Source organism: Epinephelus fuscoguttatus, linkage group LG12 (assembly GCF_011397635.1).
Source record: "Epinephelus fuscoguttatus linkage group LG12, E.fuscoguttatus.final_Chr_v1".
Lineage (NCBI taxonomy): Eukaryota > Metazoa > Chordata > Actinopteri > Perciformes > Serranidae > Epinephelus > Epinephelus fuscoguttatus.
Genome location: NC_064763.1, coordinates 3,266,822 through 3,291,054, shown reverse-complemented (window position 1 = coordinate 3,291,054; position 24,233 = coordinate 3,266,822). Strand labels below are relative to the sequence as shown.

Sequence of the window (24,233 nt, the reverse complement as noted above, 5' to 3'; positions counted from 1 at the left end):
TTTGTTTCAAAACTCTGTGTGTGTAAAAAGCAAATCCACACGCATACAACTGAGATCCACAAATGTTTTTTCGATTCACAAATAAAAACTGAGTTCACAAATGCCTGTTTGAAAGCTGTACATGTTAGGAAGATATTCACAAATGCTTTTCATTTATTTGCAAATTAATTTAATGTATTCACAGATTTTTGTTTTATTTGTGGAATGTGTTTGTGTACTTGCAGATCCATTTTATACTTTCAAAATATTTTTGTGAGTTTACAAATCTTTTTTGTATTTATGAAAGGTGTTTTATAGCTATTTACAGATTACACATTTACACACAGATTGTCAATCTGTTCACACACATAATTATGAAACAAATCTATCTCCATAAGTACTTTACACGCAGCCCCCATGATAAATTCTTTAAACTTAGCCTACCTAAAATGTGACACACTATCATATTTATTTCTAAAGGCCCTGACACACCAAGCCGACAGGAAAGTCGGGCCGTCAGTGAGCGTCTGTCCTAGTTTTTGCGGTGTGTCCCGCACCGTCGGCACTTGGGCGTCGGCGGCTTTTTGGCCGACTGAGCATGTTGAATCGGCGGCAGAGCTTGTTGGTGAAAGAGATCACTCTGATTGGCTGTTCAGGTTTTATTTCCTTGCCCCTGTAGTGAGTGAATCTGCCTGTAGTGAAACTGGGGCTAACCGGTGCTTGTGGGAAGAAGCAGCGGGTCTGTCGGGCAGCTGAGTGAAGTGGAGCTTGAGGAGGAAACACTGGGACCGTCTGGATGTAATAGTCTGTGGAGGTGCTGCGGTGCTCGACTGCACAGATAGGAAACCCCTCAGCTAACAAGATGTACCACTCTCTCACTCCACTACTTTATTTATCTCTTGCATTCCTCGTACTTCCGGTTTCCCTTTTTGTATTATTTCCTCTCACGCAGGCGCAGAATATACGTGCTACTTGGCCATCGGATGGAGTCTTGTAGTGTGTTCAAATGCAACTGACACAGGGCGACGTGAGGCGATGTGAGGCGCCGTAGACGACGCAACAGTTGGCTTTTGTCACCGCTAGTTCTTTGATGTCGGTTTGGTGTGTCAGCACCTTAAGGCATCATCTTACAGAATAACATGGATGGTCATATTAATGTGCATGTGTTCTGAAAATAATGAATAAAACTCTTCTCAAGAATCCTGCTGTTTTTTTTTGTTAAGGAACTAATTGTAAAGATGATGATGAAGTAATGAAAGACTACTCATTATGTGTCACTTTACTTTAGGACATAAAAGGTTAATTAATGGACAGGTCATTGAGTAATGATTCTGTACTGATGAAATAAATAGTTCACTAATCATTAAGTTGTGATTAATTCCTCTATAACTAATAGTTAGTTCCTCATTAGTTCCTCAGTAACTACTCCTCTGAAATTTGACCAGGGGTTACTGAAGAACTGACCATTAACTAATAGTTAGTTCCTCATTAGTTCCTCATTAGTTCCTCAGTAACTACTCTAATTTTGTGTGCCTTAGTTCCTCAGTAACTACTCTAATTTTGTGTACCTTATTGTAGGCTAAAGTGTTACCGAGTGTTCTTTGGGAAGCTTCACTTATTGTCCAGTCCTTGGCAACACCACTGTAGATGATATGATCACAGGCATGGACCCCTACTATTTCAGTGCATTCACAGTCAAGCCCTTAAACGGAACAATATCACACACAAAACCTAACAAGCTATTCAACATACCAAAGTTGTACAGATGCGCCCCAGACAGCACTAAGAAATGCCAGGAGGCAAGCAAAATAAATGGAAGCTGCAGCCATTGTATTGTCTTATACAGTCCAAAAATATGTGTAAACATGAACAACTCTCTCCCAAATCCTAAACCTAGTTAGGTATAAAAAGGAGAACAAGTCTCAGACTTAACTCTCTGGTTTAAAGTGATAGTTCAGGTTTTTGGACATGAAGTTGTGTGAAACGCTGACCATCTGTAGCTCTGATGTGACGGTGTCACTACTCTCAGCGAGTCTCCTGCTCTGAGAAATCTTCATCTTCATCTTCATCAGCTGTTTCCAACAGAGAACCAGTAGGCTATTATTAGTGAGGAAAAAGATGTACTAGCCCTATATATACCTACTACTACAGCGCGAACACTGGCTCAGGCTCACGACATACCCTCGTCAGCTGCCGTAGGTAAACAGAGGAATGTCTTGAGTTGTCTATCTCAGACCTCAGGGTTAGACTCATTTATTTGTTCATTCATTGTCCGTAACCGTGTATCCTCTTGAGGGTAGCGGGGGGCTGGAGCCTATCCCAGGTGACACTGGGCAAGAGGCAGGGTACACCCTGTACAGGTAGCCAGGCTATTGCAGGCCTGACACATAGAGACAAACAACCATTCACACTCACATTCACACCTACGGGCAATTTTAGAGTCACCAGTTATCCTAACCTGCATGTCTTTGGACTGAGGAGGGAAGCCGGAGTACCTGGAGAAAACTCACGCTGACATGGAGAGATAATGCAAATTCTGCATGGGTTATACTCAGAGTTTGTTAAAACTGCTCTCTGAAACAGGCCCCAGGTTTAACTTGATGTGACAAGTATGGCTGGGGGACACTCAGTGCGTTTACATGACATAAGAGAAATTAAATTTATAGTTTTATTCCAACTAAAACCAGACTATTAAATTACATGTAAACATGTTAGACCAACTGAAATTGAATCTCTCAAAGTTGGACTAACACAACCAGATAATGCAAATGGGGGCTAAATTCTTCTTCTTCTTCTTCTTCTTTTGGCTGTCCCCTTTAGGGGTCGCCACAGTGAATCATCTGCATCCATCTAACCCTATCCTCTGCATCCTCTTCTCTCGCACCAACTGACTTCATGTCCTCTTTCACTACATCCATAAATCTCCTCTTTGGTCTTCCTCTAGGCCTATTGCCTGGCAGTTCCAACCTCAGCATCCTTCTACTGATACATTCACTATCCCTCCTCTGAACATGTCCAAATCATCTCTGACTTTATCTCCAAAATATCTAACATGAGCTGTCCCTCTGATGTACTCATTCCTGATCCATCTATCCTCGTCACTCCCAAAGAGAACCTCAACATCTTCATCTCTGCTACCTCCAGCTCTGCCGCCTGTCTTTTCCTCACTGCCGCTGTCTCTAGACCAAACAACATTGCTGGTCTCACCACCGTCTTGTACACCTTTCCTTTTAATCTTGCTGGTACTCTTCTATCACACATCATACTTGACACTTTTCTACACCCGTTCCAACCTGCTTGCACACGTTAAGTGGGAGCTAAATTGTTTGGTCTGTGATGTCAACACGAAAAAAGGTCCATAATAACAAGCTGAAAGGGAGCATGTCGCTACTTATCGTAGTGCAGTCAAACATACTTCGGGTAATGAATCAAGTCCCTTCCCATGCTTGTACACTGGGACAAGGACAGTAGTCCAGTTAAATAGCCTAGTTGAGCTACAACTGTAGCTCCATTTAACTGTGCATGTAAACACACTGAGTATTTCCCTCTAGAAAGGCATGCATTACTAATGCACCACTGATTTTCAGGGTACTGACTGAAAAGATAGAGGCCAATAGTTGTTTAGGTCACATGTGTCACTACCTTTGTGTAACAGAAATAGCAGAGCTCTTTTCTTTAGTTGGGGCATGTTGCCCGAGGTGAATGTTCAGGTGAAATGTAATTAATACAGGAAACAAATCTACAGAATGTACAATTACAACTTCATGAGATTTAAGTGTGTTGACTAAACTCCATTAGTTAAAGAGTGTACCTGTGTATTTGTTGGGTGCTGGGGGCCTGCTGATGTTCCACTCCACAGACCCCCTGCTGTGCAGGGAGCCAATGATCTGCTGAGCCAGCTGAGAGGACGGATCTGAGCTAGGCAGCTGGCTCTGAGCATCCAGATGTTGGTGATTGTAGGGGTAATGGAGGGTCAGGTTGTAAGTGGGGCCGCAAGTCACCTGGCCTGCTTCGGGGCTCAAACTGGAGCTCTTTTCCCTGCATGTGGTCAGGGGGTATGGGGATCTCTCCTTCCACGGCCCCCTTTGTGGGGAGCAGCTCAAGCATCCTGGTTGGAGAAGGCCAGAGGCCTGCTGTTATGCATAAACAAACACACAACAGCATAGAGAGGGTTACTGAAAACACAGAAATATATATGTGTTTGTAGCACTTAGCTTAATCCTCAAGATCTGAACAACATTCTTAAGATGATATTATTTTCCTTAAGATTGGCAACACAATATTTTTTTTATCATAACTGTGAAAAAAATCACCTTTTGTCTACCAAGTGGAGGTCCCACCTCAGGATAGGGAGCTGCTCTGAGTTTGGTCCTCATCTTGACTGCTTTGGTTCTGAGTTGTTTGCGGTGGTCCTGAGAGGAAGAAGGACTGAGACCGGGTTTAGTAGCTCGACTCTGGTCTTCAGACAACTGCAGCTCCTTGCACTCGATATCACTGTGCATAAACAGACAGGCACTGTGTATCTTTGCACTGGTTTAACTGGAGGTTTTACAAGGAGTATAACATAGGAAAGGTGCCTACTCACGTGAGGACGTAGTTCACACTGACAATACAGTGAGGTCTGGAGGAGCGGCTGTTATGGACAATGGTGGCGTAGCTCTGCACCCACACCCAGCCTCCATGTTTTGATAACATACGATAGTACTTAGTGGTTACCTGCCCCTTCACCAATACTAGAGGGAACACAAAGATCAGGATCAAAGAGAATCACACAGCGAGGGCATCTTTTTATAATCAGCACTGTGCATTAGTCATTCAAAGAAATAGAAGAAACCTTTCTCAGTTGACAGTAACTTAATGCCTGTGTTACACTGGAATCTGTAACCCATCAGATTCTGTGACCCAGTACCAGACTCACTTTAAAAAGCACTGAGTTTTGTGAGTTGTTAAGTGGTTAGGTTTGGGTTAGGGGTTATGGAATCCGACAGGTCATAATTCAATGCAACACCTGCAACAACCGTTTTTTGTTTTGTTTGTTTTTCTGGCTACTTGGGGGCAGCAGAAACAAGCTGTGAGCATGACATTAACATATGATTATTATTTTGGTTTATCTGGTGAACTTCTTAGCAAACAGTTTAGTAGTTGTGGTAGTTGCTCAGTTGTTACTGAGTAGCATTATCATCAATTTTGTTTCTGGTCATCTGGCTAGCATTTATTCAATTTTAGCTCTTATTTTGTTTCTACTGACTGCTCCAGGAAATATCTATCTCTTTAGCTGCTAAATGCTCCACCATGTTCACTAGCTAGTCTCTTAATGTGTCTGCTGTTTGGTGCTGAGCAGGTTGCTTTTTATGGCTTAAAACAACACGAGAGAGATGACAGTAAATTAAGACAGTATAGATTTGGATCAAAAAGCTAAACAGTGAGCCCCATTGTTTTATTGAATATTGACTATAGTCACTTTAGTAGACCACAATGCGATGCAGACAAGATTCACTGTTTTAAGTATAAAACATGGGCGGCACGGTGGTGTGGTGGTTAGCACTCTCGCCTCACAGCAAGAGGGTTGCCGGTTCGATCCCGGGCATGGGAGCCCTTCTGTGTGGAGTTTGCATGTTCTCCCCGTGTCAGCGTGGGTTCTCTCCGGGCACTCCGGCTTCCTCCCACAGTCCAAAGACATGCAGATTGGGGACTAGGTTAATTGGTAACTCTAAATTGTCCGTAGATGTGAATGTGAGCGTGAATGGTTGTCTGTCTCTATGTGTCAGCCCTGCGGTAGTCTGGCGACCTGTCCAGGGTGTACCCTGCCTCTTGCCCGATGTCAGCTGGGATAGGCTCCAGCCCCCCCGCGACCCTCAAGAGGATGAAGCGGTTAGAAGATGAATGAATGAATGAAGTATAAAACATTGCAGTCATTGACATGTAACATAGTGAAGGAACCATCTTTTACTGAGTTTACACTGTAGAATTTTAGACCTGACTTTCCACTTGCCGGCAGCTGTTGGAGACAAAGGCCCCAGATCAGAGCCAAATTGGCTATCACTTCTGTGAGCAACGATCTCTGTGTGTGAATCTTCAAAGGAACAATCTGAGAGATGTGCCGATGCATTACAGACAGCTGAGATAATTTACCAGTTCAAATATCTGGACCTGTCTGCAAGTCTAAATTCTGCAGTGTGAAATTTGTTATGACTGGCAATTTCAGCAGCGATCACCTAAACCAGTGAAAGTGCAAGATACAAAGTGAAAGAAATATTGGAGAAGTTGCAACGCCTCCAGCAGAACATTGCCAAGCAGAACAGACAATCCTTGTATCCCATGTCTCTTCAACCATTCTCCCTCCATATTCTTTTCTTGTTCTTCTTTGGTTTTTAGCTGCAAATCAGCACACAAAGCTTGGATCGCTAGCTTCTTGGGGACATCCAGTTTTGGAGGAAAGAACTCTTCTCTTGTGTGGTCTTGAATCCTCTCCTGTATCACTTGTGTGTATTAAACCAGAGCAACTGGTCAGGGATTCTCCCTAGTGAAATGTCTTGTCAGGTGTGACCCCCTGTCACCGATCACCCATATAATATGCAAATCACAACAAATTCAAGGTTTTGAAACTTTGAAAGTCATATAATGTGTCAATGCCATAAGCTATTTTTGCAACACTTTTTTTTACCTACAAAATTTACTTTCCTTTTCCAGAACTCTGTGTTTGGGCATCTTGCAAATTTACTTTGTCTGACATGACTTCAGCCAGTCCCTAGCATTCATGCTGTTGCCTGCCCCATTTTCCCTGCAATAAACTATCTCTCTTGTTATTTCATATCTAGCCATTTCCTCATGCCCTGCAGGAGCCTTTTTACCACCATTCCCATCACTTAGCCATTCCTGCTCACCTTCTCACCTGTTCCCCATTTCCTACATTAGTCTTGCAGTATATACAAATACCAGCTCATTCCCTCTGTCTTCACCAGCCTTTGTCCTGTCTGTCTGATTCTACCTGCTTGACACACTGCCTGCTCCAGGGACTGTTGAGTCTCACCCTATCCCCTTTCTGTATAAGTTTGCCGGTTTGACAGCCTACCTGGTTTTGACCTTTGCCTATTTTTTGTTGAGGTAAAATTATCTTAGCCTATGAGTTGTGCTGTTGGGTTTAAGCTTGCTCTGAGCCATTGCAGTACAATCTGGCCAAAACAAACCCAGAACTGTCAACACAGGTGAGGGCTATCCACTGCTGAGAGCAGCAACTGACCTCACAAGGAATTAGAGATATCTGCTCGCCACAAGCAGGTTGTTGAATTCATCTGTGAGAAAGATTCGGTGACAGCACAGGCCCTGTTGGTAGTTCCTCCATCCGAACTTTGTAAGTATTTGATTATGCTACCCCAGGAAGAGCAGCAGTTATAGGTATGTTCAGCCTGCTTCAAGAAGGGGGAAAGGGTGGCCAAATACTCAACTGAATTCAAAACCATTGCTGGTGAAATAGGTGATATTCTCTTCCTCTCTATGATGTCATCTACAGTAGTCTCTCCAATATAATGATGAACTGGCGGCCTGTGATCCTCCCTCAGATCTGGACGTTCTGATTACCCTCACCATCCACATTGATAGTTGTCTCGAGGAATGAAGGACAAAAGAGCTCTTTCTGTCAGCCCCCGAGGTCCTCTATGCTTCCTACCAGATAGGTAGGAAGCACTCCTATCTATTCGGCTTCACTCCTGCCTTGATTTGACAACTGAGGTCACAGATTAAGAGCTCACAGTTAAGATCAGATGTCTCTCTCACACTCATCTCTTCTGCCTTTGAACTGCTGCAGGGGGCTACCATATTTTCCAAGTTTGACCTCAGAAATGCATATCACCTTATGTGTGTCAGGGAGGAGTGTGAATGAAAGACTGCATTTATCACATCCAGTGGACATTATGAGTACCTGGTCATACCTTTTGGTCGAACAAAAGCCGATGCCGTTTTCAAGGCTTTTCTGAATGACGTCCTCAGAGACCAGTGTAATTCCTGTGTTTGTCTTTCTTTATGATATTCTCATGTTATTTAAGTCCAAGCAGAAGCATGCACAGCATGTAAGGTGCATTCTCCAGAAGCTTGTGGAGAGGCAAAGAAATGGGAACATTCTTGAAGTTGTTATTCCTGGGGTTTGTTGTCAAAGCAGGGAGCATCCAGAGGAATCCTGCTAAGGTCAAGGTCTCGAAATGGCCCATCCCCTACTTTTACAAGGAACTGCAGTATTTCTTGGGCTTCATTAACTTTTACTGGTGGTTTCTCAGGAAGTACAGCTCAGTGGCGGCTCCTCCCATGGCTCTAATCAACTTCTCACTCTCATTTCCCCAGTGGACCAGCAGTGTTAGATGTGCAGCCCTCTTTCACCAGTTTCAGTCTCAAAAATTCTCTTGTACGACATGAGGAGATTCTCCTCTCCACCTACTTTGTTGATGCCATCAACTGAGTAATAGAGGACAAGGTAAAACAAGCTCAGTCTGGGTTTCTAGCTCCCAGAGCCTGTCCCTGTTTACACCTGCTAGCCTCTGCTCCCAGGTTCTGCAGTGGAATCATTCCTCTCAACTGGCCTGCCATGCTAGTGTCAAACCCACCCTGGCTCTCCAGTGTCAATGTTTCTGGTGGGCCTCTATGGAGCACAACACCAGGGAGTTTGGTGCTGCTTGTCTGATCTGCTCTCAGCTTAAAAAGCCCCACCTGTCTACTGAAACTGCTTCCAGTTTCCATCTCTGTGACTTTGTCACATTCCCTGCACCTGGTGATAGCCCTATCATTCTCACTGTTGTTGACTAGTTTACCAAGTCTGCCAAGTTCCTTTCCTTGCCTAAATTACCTGAAGCCAGGGAAAAAGCTGAACTTGCATTAAATCATGTCTTTAACCTACATGGTATCCTCGGGGACATTGGCTCTGACTGGGGATCGCAATGCACATTTTGGTTTTTGAAAAAGTAGGCTCCTGGAACCCCTTTTTCTGGGTTTCTAGGCAACTGCCTTTGGTAGAGTATGCCCATAACACTTGTCCCAGCTACCCAGCTGCTATCAGACACTCCCCCTTCCAGTGTCCACAGGATTATCAGCGTCCCCTCTTTCCTGATCAGGAATGTGAGGCGAGCATCCCTGCAGTCCAGGCTTCTATTCCTTGCTATCGTTGTTCTTCGTACCTTTGACTGTTACCAGAAGATTGCTGCAGCAGAACATCTGGTTATCCTTGCAGGACTTACTCACTCAGAGTGAAGTCCAGGAAGTTGGCTCCATGGTTCATAGGTTCATTCCTCACCTCCAGGGTCATCAACCCAGTTGCAGTCTACCTCCATCTTCCTCACCCCATGACGATCCACTCAACCTTCCACATGTCCCCGTTCAAGCCAGGCCAGAAGAGCTTGCTTCATTCATTCATCCCTTTTTCCACCATATCCATCACCTGACCCTACCCCCTCACCTGTTCCCTATTTCCCTCCTCAGTCTTGTATTACATATACTAGCCCATTTTGACCCTGTCTTTGCCAGAGTTAGCATCTGCCCCAGCTTTCCAGCCTTTGTTCTGCCTGCCAAATCCACATGGTTAATACTACATGGACTGCACTTGTATAGTGCCTTTCTAGTCTTCTGACCTCTCAAAGTGCCTTTACATTACTTGTCACAGTCCCCTGCTCTGGTGGCCAAGACTACCATACAAGGTCAATCAATCAATCAATTTTATTTATAAAGCCCAATATCACAAATCACAATTTGCCTCACAGGGCTTTACAGCATTGGACATCTCTCTGTCCTTTGGACCCTCCACCTGCCACCTGCTACTCAGTTAAACATTCACACAAACTCATACACCTCTGGCACAGCCATAGGTATATATACTCTTACCTGAGGATACTTTGACATGCAGACTGGAGGAGCCGGGGATCGAACTGCTTTTTTTTTTTTATTAGTGGATGACCTGCCCTACCTCTGAGCCACAGTTGCCCCTTTCTGGATAAGTTTGCCTGTTCTGACTTGGGTCAGCTGCTGGCATAAACACTCCATGTGGTTGTTTAGGGCCACAACTGCAAGGGGGTCACATGATTATTGTAACTTTTTTTGCTGCTCGCTCCACACACTTTGTACGGTGTAGCATTGGGTCTAGGCGGAAACACCGTGATGTGCTGCCTGCTTTTTTTAGTGCCCATGTTAACCAACTGTGCTGTTCACACAGGATAGCGAAAGTTTTGGTATTTGCTCTTTTATCTCTGTGATCTGCGAGCAAATCTGGCAGGAAAACACACTAATAATCTACTGTCAATTGTGTAAAGGATATATTACATATGATATAAATGATCTGATTCTGATAAATAATCATTTATGCATCCCATGCTTGCCAACCTATTTCTGCCCCTCTCCCTGCTTTTCTCCTGGAGTTTTAATTCCCCCAATTTTTATTCCCCATATGATAAAAATGCAAAATCTGCCCATTCACTAAGTCTTGTGTCACTGCTGTTGGTGATTTGTGTGGGTTTTTTTTTTAATAACTTACTTATTCCATTAGTTGTCTAAACAGAGTGAGAGAGATGAGCATTCACACACATGCACATTCACACACAAGAAGACAGACAAAATATTAGCTATATGGGTGATTAGAAAACAGCCAAGGAACAGAATCTCTTGTTTTAACTCTATTCATTCTAAACTGTTTCGATAAAACTTGTTTTTGTTATAAGGAAACTAAACATGATACTGATATCTACTATTACAGATATTATAATACTCCCCTGTGTCTGACTAAGGATTTCAAGGACTCACATAAATGGTGAGCATAGCGTAGATGGAAAACGTCACAGGCATGAACGTGGTGGTAGAGAGTCTTCTCTATCAGGTCCTGAGGCTCATAGCCTGTCAGCTCTGCCACCCTGGCTCCAGAACACAAGAGAGAGGGCACAAGCTAACAGTCAGAGGGGTTGACATCAGTGTGGTCAAGTGCATCATAGTTTAGTTAACAATCTAGTGGTACACATATTTTAAAACAGCTAACTATTAGCTATTGTACACATAATTCTATATTCTTATAACATTTTATAATCTTATCTTCTTATCTAATCTTATCTTCTGCATGTATTGTACCAAGAGTGTATTTGTAATTACAATTTTTTTTTCTTTTGATCATTTGTGATCATATCATATTATGATTTTATAGCGATCAAGATGATATCATGGCTTTCATCTTTCTATCCACCTGTTCAGTCAAGCGTCTCTCCTACCTTGTGTCCAAGAAAATGAGTTTTAATTCCAGGCTGGCCCGGAACATGAACATGTTGCTGTGGAGTTTGATCTCAGTGATACCACTGGGGGGCAAGGAGTGACCAACTGCTACCAAGCCTACAGTCTGATAACTGGATTCATACAGCACCATGTCCACCATGTACTGACGCACTTTCAGGTAGCCGCTGCAGTGGATGACCTGGGAACCCACAACATTACACTAACGTCATCACATGTGGACACATTCAAAGGAATTGGAAGAGACAAAAAGCTGAAAAGGTTTAAACTACAGCTGACAAATGATTAATGTTTTTTAATCCCAATTATTCGCTAAATTTCAGCATGTTTGTGTTGCTCTGCAGTTACACCTTCTAAACACTGATTGGCAGTGGGGGTTTCTGTGAAGTGCTGTCAAGTCTGACTGTCTCAAAACACATCTAAAACACACATTCAACATGGCTTAATAGAGACACTTTCAAACAAAGTACACAAATTGGCTTTATTATAACTTGGAGGATTCACAGAACAAAGCACTTGACACATTTTCCCCCAAAATACAACATGCTAACGTTATTAGCACAAGCCTATTGCATTTTGCATTGTATTAAACTGGCATATTTAGCAAGGGCTGTAGTTAACTTCTTTGACTGAGTTTCGTGCACAGGTCTGTGGCAATTCGCTCACTCCAAAATAGTGCTTTGCCAGCTTTGCCAATGTAGTTGCCCACTGACATCAATCTGATTAGTAACACCTGTGTGCTCAGTTTATGGGTGGTATACTCAAAGTACTATGTTGACATTGTAATTTCGTTTGACACAAGGTGCATATTACTTTTGACTTGTCAACTGAGCCGCCTGGGAGTTTTTTTTAACATTAAAGGAGTCATTCAAGAATGCAGTGGTGTCTGATTCTCCCTCACTGCTGCAGCAGGAAGCGTGGAGCCACTGCTGCAGCTTTACTACAATTAAGGGTGCATTGAGTAGAGAAGACAAAATAGAAGCGATTAAAAAACATAAAGCACCTTGTCCAAACTCTATGACTTTAACTCAGACAGCCCCAGTTTGAACACAAGATTCTGGTATTTTCCTGACAAACAGCATTTAGTTTGCAGACTGGGAATTGATCTATAGTTGCTCTGTGGTCTCTGTACTACTGTGTGACTGCTACTGCTTTATGATTATGATTATTATTGTTATGATGATGATGATGATGATGATGATTATTATTATTATTATTATTGTACAATCATCACAGTCTCATTTACCAAACTCGGGTATTTGAACTTTTGTCACCCAAATGCCCATTAAACACAGTTTCTGCTGTAGTGTAGTTTTGCTGTCCATGCTGGCAGCATCACAGCACACTTTACCTGACCTTCCAACCAAAACTAGTCATCTCTTTGCAACAGGTCCAAAGTTTATTTTGTAGTTATTTTTCCTGTCATAATATGAAAAGCAGAAAGACATTTACATTCTCTTTTCTCATGATTGTGTGCTCATCAGATACTCACTATCTTTTTAAAGGGTGTGTAAGATAATGGGCCATGCTTAGGCTAGGACAACTGTGCAGCTACTGTTTTTTTGTGTTGGACAGCCAAAGCCCCTGATGGGGAGCTGAGCCTATGTATGTAATTACCAGCTGGGAGTATGACTTATCCCTAACAGCCTTAATCTTTGGTATATGCAACTAACAAAATGCATCACGCTTGTGCTGGTAATGACCATGAGGGGCTGTATTCAATGAGTAGACAAAGATCTAACAGTTTTTATTAAAGGGCAACTGAATATTCCCGAATGTCCAAAATTTGATGCCATGACCAATACACAGTTACATGTTTATGCATCACTTTATTGGACCTCTAAGTTACCATAAATTAAGTCATTGTGTGTGTTGGAGTAAATGATAAACCAGCAGCTGCACCTACCTTATATCCCCCACATGTAAGTCCTGCATTTCGTTTAGCAAGAACGCACTTCATCCTCAAGAAGAAGGAGCGCTCTATTTCATACTCTGCCACACAAACACACATTACGGAGACATTACTTGCATGTTATAGTATACTTTGGTTTTAAAATACAATATCCCAGTGCTGTTGTTACCAGTGACACTTTTTACACCTGGGATTATCTAAAATTTGGCCAATTTTTTCAGACCAGTATAATCAAATGTTCTCCTCTTGCTCCCACTGTCTTTCTATATATACATCCACGTCCCCTGTTGCTGATTGGCTAGAATACTGTTGTTTGGCTCAGTCTAAGCCACTTTATTTGTTTCCCATTTACAGAGCTAGGGCTATGTAGGAATTAGACTTGACTACAATTGGAATATGTAGGATTTTTTTTCAGTGCACACAGAATGGATAGCTAGTAGACTATGAGGAGATATTTGCTGATTTGGCCAATGTTGGTTTAGAATCACTGACTGCACCTTTAATGCTATAAAAGCTATATGACTGATGTAGATATGTAGATAAAACCTGGTCTCACTCCAAAGTTGTTGAAAACCGGCGCTTGGTCAGTGACTTCTGGCATCAGACACCAACAAAAAAAGCTATCCTTTCCAGTCGGCATGGCACATGGCCTGCCACGGCATCAGGGGGAAACGCAGCCGAACAACAACAAAAATCAAGGCGGCGAGAGTCCAAGTGGGGCGGGGCGGGAGGCGTGGTGGATGGTACAACAACAACCGACTTTCACCCAGTAGGGCGGTGTTTGCTTCCCGTGTGATTGCAAAGCCAAACCCTGTGCTTTTGTCCTAAACCCAGTCACATGCATTTGTTGCCTGAACTCAATCATGTGCATGCTTGGCTAAACGTAATCACATGTGTTTGTTGTTGAAGGGAAAAAAAACATAAATTCACAGTGTTGTGCTGATGTAGTTTGTTTATTTTGAAAGAGACTGTCTGCAAACTGTACATTTCCTTTTAAAACGAAGTGCATTTTGAAAACAGACAGTGTATGTAACAGATTGAAATTGACATGATGTCCCGGAACGCCAACAACCAACGCACCCAGGGTACCTTACGCGTCATATCTCAATGTGGAAAGTCCATGACTAAATGTCGATGTGTGACGAGGGCGGAGTGAGAATATGTTGGATTGTACATTGTGTATTTCTGGACCTTAACATCTGTGCCCTGTAATGTAAAAGCAATGTACAAATGAGATAAAATACAAGCCGCAAACACACATGTAAGGCTGCACAGTCCACATTATAATTAAAGACCATTATCTGTCTACTAATCCTAGTGGGGTCTAATCTAATGGGGTAGGCTAGTGATTCTCAGTGTCACATTGAGACATATATATATATATATACACACATAGTGATAATAGCTGACCAACAGACTTAACATAATCTCTCCTGAGAAACCGTTAACTAAGAAATAAGTATGATGACCAAACTACACTAAATGCACATATAGTTTGGTTTGCATTAGCCAGGAAACATGGGAAATTAGACAGACAAAGGTCTGCAAGCCTTTTTCAAATAATGGTTCTTTATGCCATTAAGATAAATATATATATACCATCACATGTGCAAGAGAGCCTGGTAATTTAGAATCCTTAAGTACCTGGAGAGAAGTGATGGTGTGGGGGCTGGCAAAGACCCAGCACTGCTGTCATCTCATCATGGTCTGATGGATGGATGTACTCAAATATACTGTTTCCTGTTAGCTCCACCTGTAGCACACACATTTCCAGCATGTGCTCATGAATTTGTTGACACCAGCTACATCACAACTAACTAACCAAAATATGAGACAAAACATAGACATGTAGACTACCGAATCCAGGCAGTAATGAAAGACTTTTCTTCGATGGGCCTGAGAGCTCAACGTGTTGCACATTAAGAAAAGAGCAAATGAAGAAACATCTTCATAAACAGAAAACATTAGAAAACATTCCCCAACTTGACAACCCACCAAATCATCTTTTATTGAGACATAAAAACATCAGTTTTCATCCTTCTTGTTAGGAGGGGATTTCAACAGTATTCTGGGTGGCTTTATAGACAAACTACCACCTTCTCAACAAAATAAAACAGATTCATACTTAACTGACTTTATAAGAAGATTTAATCTAGTAGATATATGGAGAGAGAAGAACCCTAATAGTAGATTGTATACCTGGAGCAATAAAACTGGCTCTAGGCAATCACAATTAGACTATTGACTAATATCTGATAGTTTAAACAAAAAATAATGTTGCTCGCATCTGCCCTATGCCTTTAACTGATCATAAAGCTATATGCATATCTGTTAACATCTCTTCTGGTCCTTGCCACTCGTTCGAGCTATTGGAATATTAATTGCCCTATACTACAAAATGAAGAAGATAAAAAAAAAGATTAAGGATATGATTTCATTCTCCTGGTCTAAAGCGAACAATGAAAACTCTTTTGGGCTTAACTGGGAACTTCTCAAATATGAGGTGGGAAAATATTTAAGAAAGAGTGGTGCTCAAACAATAAAAGCCAGGAAAGCAGAGGAGTTGAAGATTGTCTCAAGTATAACTAACTTATCCAGCAAAGACCCTGATTCCCTAACAGAGGAAGAAAAAGAAGAACTAGCTTACTCACAAATTAAACTTGACGAATTATATCGGCAAAAAGCAAAGGGTGCTTTCATAAGGTCTTGATCTATGTGGTTAGAAGAGGGGGAACAAAACTCTCATTATTTCTTTAATTTAGAGAAACATCGCTACAACAACAATATTAGCAAATTAAATTAATTAATTAATTAGTAATGGAGCTATTACTGAAGATCAGCATAAAATAGCAGACTTTTGCTCAAATTTTTATAAAGATCTGTATAGCTCTAAATTTAGCCAAACTGTAGCTGATAATTTCTTAAATTCCCTTTCAGTGAAAATAATAAGTGAAGCAGATGGAGAGTCCTGCGACAGGCCCATATCTCCTCAAGAAGTACAGCAAGCTATAAACCAACTCAAAAACAACAAATCTCCAGGGTCTGATGGGCTGATATTTAAATTTTATAAATGTTTTGTTACTGATCTGACTCCTTTTTTACATAAAGTCTTTGTAGAATGTATTAATAATGAATGTCTTCCGACTATGCTGACCCAAGGAATTACTGTTTTAATTCCCAAATCAAACAAGGACAAGTTACTTTTAGACAACTGGCATCCGATTTTCCTACTTAATAACGATTATAAAATAATAGCTCTCTTATTGGCTGCAAGATTAAGGTCAGTACTGGACTCTATCATAGAAGAAACACAGTCAGGTTTTATGAATAAGAGGCATATAGCAAATAATGTTAGGCTAGTCTTAGACATTTTAGATTATCCAGAGATGGTGGAGGACGGTGGGCTTATGCTGTTTGTAGATTTCTACAAAGCATTTGACACTGTTGAGCATCCATTCATTTTACAGTCCCTTAAGAAAAGCATCAAAAGTCTATACAACAAAATAGCTCAATTAAACTAAGGGGTGGTATGTCTCCCAGATTTAACGTGTCTAGCCTCTCTAACTCCGCTAGGACACTGACGTCATCGCTCCCCCCATCCTCTGTTAAATGGTAGCCGATCTCACAGCCGCACTACGTCATCAAACCATGAGATGTTTGGTATTGCCGGGTTCAGGAAGCTCTCGACTTTTCAAAAATAACATCGTTTTTCTTTTATTTCTTATGAATTTTGCACCAGAGCAGCCTAAACACACAAAGTCCAAATTGCGATGAGTGCTGACAAGTCATGTCGTGCCATTTTTCGACGGGAAAAGTTAAAGGATTACTCGAGCCACTAGTGGGGACTTAGATCTTTTAGAAAAGGTAAGAGTCTCACTCCTACCACTATTTTTGGCTGAGATATACCGTCTAGAAAGTTGGGTCATAACCTTCACGTTTCATATGGCTTTATTTGGTGATATTTTATGGTGTTTCTGTGTCATAAACAACATAAGCTATCATAATCACACCTGATTTCAACAAGGTACAATGTTAGAAGTTGGCTGAGTGTTGTTTTCAAGTGGAGTGACCGCTCTTGTCTTTTGGAGCTCCACGTGGATCTTTTCACGGAAAAAACACTGTAAAATGGTCATGCTTAGAGCAATCTTCTTCAAATTTGAAACAAATGTTCATTGATAGTGTGCCTACAGCCCCACGGTGTCATTTACCTGCTCAGATGAAGTCACAGACAGTTATTCATCCTGAAAAACATTTTTTATTTTATTATAGGCAAAATCTTCAACTTTTTACTGACTTAAGGGGCCCATTACTCTGTCTCTGTATCACCTAGAGTGTTTCTGACACGTTCACAAGAAACTTCAGGGATTTTGTTTCTGGCAAGACCTCATGCATGCATGTAGTCAGAGCAGTTCAGAGGCTTAAGTCATTTTAATTTGGGTAGCCTATGTCATTTTAGGCGTTTTTGTTACAAAACAAGTGGAGTGCAAGAGACTAGAGGCATTAGACAGACCTCTTCCTGCTGGTGGCTCAGCTTTTGGCTGATCACATCAGATCAAGTGAGGTAAATGGCATCAGTATTTTAGGCAGATAACTTATTATTACTCATCTGACAGATGACCCCACACTCTTTCTTAGGGATGAAAATCAAGTCTCTATTGCAATAAATACTATAAATGAGTTTTCCAGGGCCTCTGGCCTAAGTTTGAATCTTAATGAATGTGAAATTATGTCAATTAAGGATTGTTCTAAATCATCTATTTGTAGTATCCCAGTCAAAAATGAAATTGTTTACTTAGGCATTACAAATACAGTACAGGCCAAAAGTTTGGACACACCTTCTCATTCAATGCGTTTTCTTTATTTTCATGACTATTTACATTGTAGATTCTCACTGAAGGCATCAAAACTATGAATGAACACATGTGGAGTTATGTACTTAACAAAAAAAGGTGAAATAACTGAAAACATGTTTTATATTCTAGTTTCTTCAAAATAGCCACCCTTTGCTCTGATTACTGCTTTGCACACTCTTGGCATTCTCTCCATGAGCTTCAAGAGGTAGTCACCTGAAATGGTTTCCACTTCACAGTCTTGAAGGAGTTCCCAGAGGTGTTTAGCACTTGTTGGCCCCTTTGCCTTCACTCTGCGGTCCAGCTCACCCCAAACCATCTCGATTGGGTTCAGGTCCGGTGACTGTGGAGGCCAGGTCATCTGCCGCAGCACTCCATGACTCTCCTTCTTGGTCAAATAGCCCTTACACAGCCTGGAGGTGTGTTTGGGGTCATTGTCCTGTTGAAAAATAAATGATCGTCCAACTAAACGCAAACCGGATGGGATGGCATGTCGCTGCAGGATGCTGTGGTAGCCATGCTGGTTCAGTGTGCCTTCAATTTTGAATAAATCCCCAACAGTGTCACCAGCAAAACACCCCCACACCATCACACCTCCTCCTCCATGCTTCACAGTGGGAACCAGGCATGTGGAATCCATCCGTTCACCTTTTCTGCGTCTCACAAAGACACGGCAGTTGGAACCAAAGATCTCAAATTTGGACTCATCAGACCAAAGCACAGATTTCCACTGGTCTAATGTCCATTCCTTGTGTTTCTTGGCCCAAACAAATCTCTTCTGCTTGTTGCCTCTCCTTAGCAGTGGTTTCCTAGCAGCTATTTGACCATGAAGGCCTGATTCGCAGTCTCCTCTTAACAGTTGTTCTAGAGATGGGTCTGCTGCTAGAACTCTGTGTGGCATTCATCTGGTCTCTGATCTGAGCTGCTGTTAACTTGCCATTTCTGAGGCTGGTGACTTGGATGAACTTATCCTCAGAAGCAGAGGTGACTCTTGGTCTTCCTTTCCTGGGTCGGTCCTCATGTGTGCCAGTTTCGTTGTAGCGCTTGATGGTTTTTGCGACTCCACTTGGGGACACATTTAAAGTTTTTGCAATTTTCCGGACTGACTGACCTTCATTTCTTAAAGTAATGATGGCCACTCGTTTTTCTTTAGTTAGCTGATTGGTTCTTGCCATAATATGAATTTTAAAAGTTGTCCAATAGGGCTGTCGGCTGTGTATTAACCTGACTTCTGCACAACACAACTGATGGTCCCAACCCCATTGATAAAGCAAGAAATTCCACTAATTAACCCTGATAAGGCACACCTATGAAGTGGAAACCATTTCAGGTGACTACCTCTTGAAGCTCATGGAGAGAATGCCAAGAGTGTGCAAAGCAGTAATCAGAGCAAAGGGTGGCTATTTTGAAGAAACTAGAATATAAAACATGTTTTCAGTTATTTCACCTTTTTTTGTTAAGTACATAACTCCACATGTGTTCATTCATAGTTTTGATGCCTTCAGTGAGAATCTACAATGTAAATAGTCATGAAAATAAAGAAAACGCATTGAATGAGAAGGTGTGTCCAAACTTTTGGCCTGTACTGTACCAAGGACCAACAAAAAAAGAACTTCATTAAATTTCAATCCTATTATCCAAAGAACTAAAAAAAAAAAGCTAAATCAGTGGCTATTACGGGATCTCTCTCTTAGAGTTCTACTCACTAAGGCAGAGGGAGTGTTACGCTTAACATATGCATCTCTATCTCTGTATGTGGACATCAAACTTATTACTAAGATTGACAAGCTGCTTTTCAATTTCTTGTGGAAAAACAGAACTCATCATCCGATGAAATCTGTTCTAATGAATGACTATGAAAATGGTGGACTAAATTTTCTAGATTTCTGCACCTTAAATAATACATTTAAGATTAACTGGCTGAAACTTAAAAAAAAAAAAATATATATCCTAACTCTATTTGGAAGGTCATACCCTTCCATATTCTATCAAAACTGGGTGGGTTAAACTTTTTCTTAGCCTGTAACTACAATATTGACAAAATCCCAATAAAAATATCATCCTTTCACTGCCAGGCCTTCCTTTCATGGCCTCTCATTTTCAAACATAACTTTTCACCCCATAAATATTTTATATGGAACAACAAGGACATACTGTTTAAACACAAATCCCTTTTTATTGAATACTGGTTTAATAATAACATTGTGTATGTAAGACAAATTATTTAACATGGATGGTCTTCTCTACTCTTATAATGAGTTTCTAGCAGAATACAATGTTCCTGTGTCACCTGGAGACTTTGCAAAAGTCTTTGGAGCAATCCCTTCTGGTATTTGCATGTTATTTAGATCTCAACCAAGAGTGGAAATCCAACAACTATCCCTGTTATCCTTGACTGATACTCCAATTGGTAAAAACTGTTTGTCCTGGTAAAACCAATAAATTGATTAGATTCCTGTTTAAAAGGGATGTCATTACAGTTCCGTATGCTGTCTCACACTGGAATAAATACATGGACATATTGACTGGAGAAAGGTCTGGCTCTTACCCAACCCATACCTGTTGACCAACAAAGTTAGAGAAATTTCGTTTAAAATAATTCATAGATGTTATCCATCTAATGATCATATTGTTAAAAGATTTAAAAGAGACATAGATGTGAAATGCACTTTTGTTCTGTCAATATTGAAACTGTTACTCATTTAAAAAGCCTCTGGAGCGATATTTGTAATTTTATTGCTGACAATATTGAAAAAGAATTTAAGCTGTTTTGGAGGGATGTACTGTTTGGACTCTTGGACTTAATCGGAAATACAGCAAAACCCAACGAAACATTTATTATTAATCTCATCATACTTTTGGCAAGATTTCACATTCACAAATGTAAGTTTACACATAGAAAACCTTCTTTTGTTGCTTTCTACAGTGAGGTCAAGCAGTACATCGATTCCATTAAATTTTCCCTTAATCAAAAGGCAATCAAAACCATTAATATTTGTGATCATTTTAATATTTTCTTGTAAACTCTTATCCCCCCTGGCATATGTGATATATGACATATATGTGTAATGTTGAAGATTTGCATTCTGTAAACTTCTTACGTGTTAAATAAAGTTTTGAAAAAAATTAATAAAATAAAATAAAATAAAAACGTCAATTTGATTGAAAACATCAACTTGACACCACACTAAAACTTTTAATTGACAACAGACTGGAACAAAAATTTGACAACAGGCTAAATCACCGTGACGCACTAAAACATCAGATTCACAATGGGCTCAAAGATCAAATTCATGACACACTAAAAAAAATCATCTTGAGGACAGACTAAAACATCAACTCAACACCATACTAAAAGTTTTAATTGACAACACACTAAAAGATCAAATTAACACCACACTAAAATATTAATTTAACAAAACACTAAAATATCAAACTGATGACACACTAATACATCAACTTGACAACACACTAAAACATAAACTTGATGACCCACTATAACACTGAATAGACAACAGGCTAAAACTTACAACTGACAACACAATAAATCATCCAACTGACATTCCTCTGAGTTGGTGAAGATGTTCTCTAAATGCTTGCATGTGTCATTAAATTGATGTTTTGTGTGCCATCAAGCTGGTGAAGATTTTTCTTCATTTGGATGTTACATTTGGACATTTGGAGTTATTTTAATTTGCAATGGCCACTGTACTATTCCATCTCTGCCACATCCCAAATGTGTTATGTCATATGGTACATGCTCTTATTATACTGTTTTTTATGGTATGAGTGACTTCAAGGAAGAGGGTCTTACCTGGGAAAGGCCAAGGTGGACCGACGCTGTTTCAGAGATGTACATGATTTTGCCATCAGAGGCAACAACAAACACAAAGCCATCCAGAGTCTGGGGGAACAGTGACAAAGTAGTTACTGTTAAACACAAGTAAGGAATGATAATGAGTTTTTGTTGTGTGTGAATATCTTTGCCATTATGATGTAAAAGTGGATGGTGCCAGTATTCTTAAAATTTTCAGCACTGCCTCCTAACAACTTTGTTGTTATGCAGCCATTAGCAATTTAGTAAGTATAGACATTTGTGTTATTTACCCTTGACTTACTTTTATTAAGCCCCTTAGTTTTTTTTTTATTAGGAAAAACACCTGGGAGTTTATGTGTATGTTTATGTTAAAGAATAAATAAATAAATTGGTGAAAATAGGGTATAAATGAATACTGTAAAAAATCCCAGTAAAAATATATCATTCCAAGTGTGAACACTTAAATAAAAAATCAGTAGCCCATTTGTATTTCTCCCACTTGATGAATGAAATCAATAAATGTTTAATTTATTTGTCCTTTTACTTTCTGTTGATGAATGAATACTGTGAGTGGTATTTGTAGCAGAAAGACCATGTTTAATCTTAACTGCAGTGAACGCTCTCCTTTCTGTTTTCAGTGCATGGCAACATGATAGACAGGGAAAATCTGTATATCAGTACCATATCTACCTATTTCTTATTAAATATTTTCAGTGAAGACTAGTTAAATTAAAGGCCTTGAGCGTTGACTTAATAAACTAAACAGAAAAATAAGGGCAGTGAACATTTTGCAGATATTTTAATAATTCTAATATATTTTATATTATCATATTATATATTTTGCTGATCTCTTGCATCATTCATGACTCAACAGGCTATAGAGAAGGAACATAATTCAGAGCTTATATTGGAATAAATCTGTCATTAAGCTAATCTAAATTTAAGGGCATACATTGTGTGTGAATTAATTATTTGATGGTACATTAACTATTTTTTTAAATGAAATTTAGCATTAAATGTGCAGAAATTTTCAAAAGTTAAGCCTAATACATGCCCTGACTAAATGGTCCTTTTATGGACAGGAATTTCGAGGCCAAGCAGAACTGGAAACTCTTATCCAGTGACTTTCTGTCTTAACTAGACCACATACTGTACCTCTGAGCAGCTGCACATTTTTCAGTAGGCCTATTGTGCTTGACACAAATTGATTACCACCAGTTGATTACCATTCATTTAAAAGTGACAATACTGAGAAATACATAACAGAAGTCAACATTTAGCTATCATGTCACGCTGGAGAGTACTGGCCCAGTTTAACCATTTGACTATCATTTTTCTTTGTAGATAATTGTTTCATAGCTGTTATAAATGTCTCTCTTTTTTTAGTGTTTAATAACCATGACTGATACTGTTTGGTGATCAATTCACTTATTTGAGAGAGAGCCAGAGAAATACCATTGTACATCAAAATGTGGCAGCTTTGTCACATGGATGTATGTTTTTACATGTATTCTCTCATGTATGCTGAGTGTGAATAGGAGTTACAAATAAACATGATTGTGATACTGAAAGTAAAATAAATAAAGGTGAGTGGAAATGGTTGGAAAAGAGAAAAAGTATGAGCAGAAGAGCTGACAGAAGCAGTACATATAGCCTTTTTAAACTTAAATTTACATGTACTGTGTAATAATAATTTCATCAGTAGTAATAATTTTTAACAGTCTCGCCAGTATGAGAAAAATAGTACCAGAATGAATATTTAAAGTAGGTTAGCAGAGGGCCACGCTGGTGAAAACAGTCGTGAAAATATTTAAGGTGCAGCTGTGAGTCAAGTGATATGAAAAAAGAAAATGAGTGAGAGCCTGGCGCAACTGTGGCGCATTAAGGCACGGGTGGGGAGTCAGAAAGAAACTGTGTTTTAGGGGCTTCCGTCTCTTTTAAACACAGAGCTGTCCCCGCCATGACGCAATAACAGTTTAGATATCTTATGGAGAGTTTTCCTCAGAGGACGCTCTGTACTGCGCAGGGTCGAGGGGGCTCATGGATACAGCTAGTTCCTCGAATATCCTGCCAAGGATTTGTCTGAGTTCACCTTTCTGGACCGACCGTCATTATGTGTAATAGTGCGCAGTTTTACAATGTCAGTGATCTATAGAAAAACGATCTGCAGCTGGGTAGCTACCACCGCAATGCTTTAAGTAGAAGGAAAGTAAAATTCAAAATGTGGCATAAATCGCTCTGTTTTACATTCTGTCTCACTGACATTATGTCATAACAATAAGAAGAGCAATGGAAAAACGAGCGAAACATGTTTCGTGATTTCTAAGACGTTGGGCGTGTTATATCAATTAAAGTGAACAGGCGGCGGCAGACCGCGCGACGCGCACCCAGGTTGCAGAGGTGGGTAGAGTAGCCAAATACTGTACTC

The 24,233-nt window shown here is 40.4% G+C and overlaps 1 protein-coding gene across 1 annotated transcript in view; it reads right to left on the bottom strand.

Moving 5' to 3' along the window:
- sim2 (SIM bHLH transcription factor 2) overlaps positions 1–24,233 on the bottom strand; it is a 52,285-nt gene that overhangs the window by 6,357 nt on the left and 21,695 nt on the right. The window contains exons 4-11 of the mRNA XM_049591521.1: positions 21,803–21,892; positions 14,783–14,891; positions 13,133–13,218; positions 11,208–11,407; positions 10,753–10,859; positions 4,565–4,712; positions 4,320–4,473; positions 3,791–4,112 (exon numbers count right to left, since the gene is read on the bottom strand). Of these exons, the coding sequence (XP_049447478.1) occupies positions 3,791–4,112; positions 4,320–4,473; positions 4,565–4,712; positions 10,753–10,859; positions 11,208–11,407; positions 13,133–13,218; positions 14,783–14,891; positions 21,803–21,892 (1,216 nt within the window). The remainder of the gene's footprint in view (positions 1–3,790; positions 4,113–4,319; positions 4,474–4,564; positions 4,713–10,752; positions 10,860–11,207; positions 11,408–13,132; positions 13,219–14,782; positions 14,892–21,802; positions 21,893–24,233) is intronic.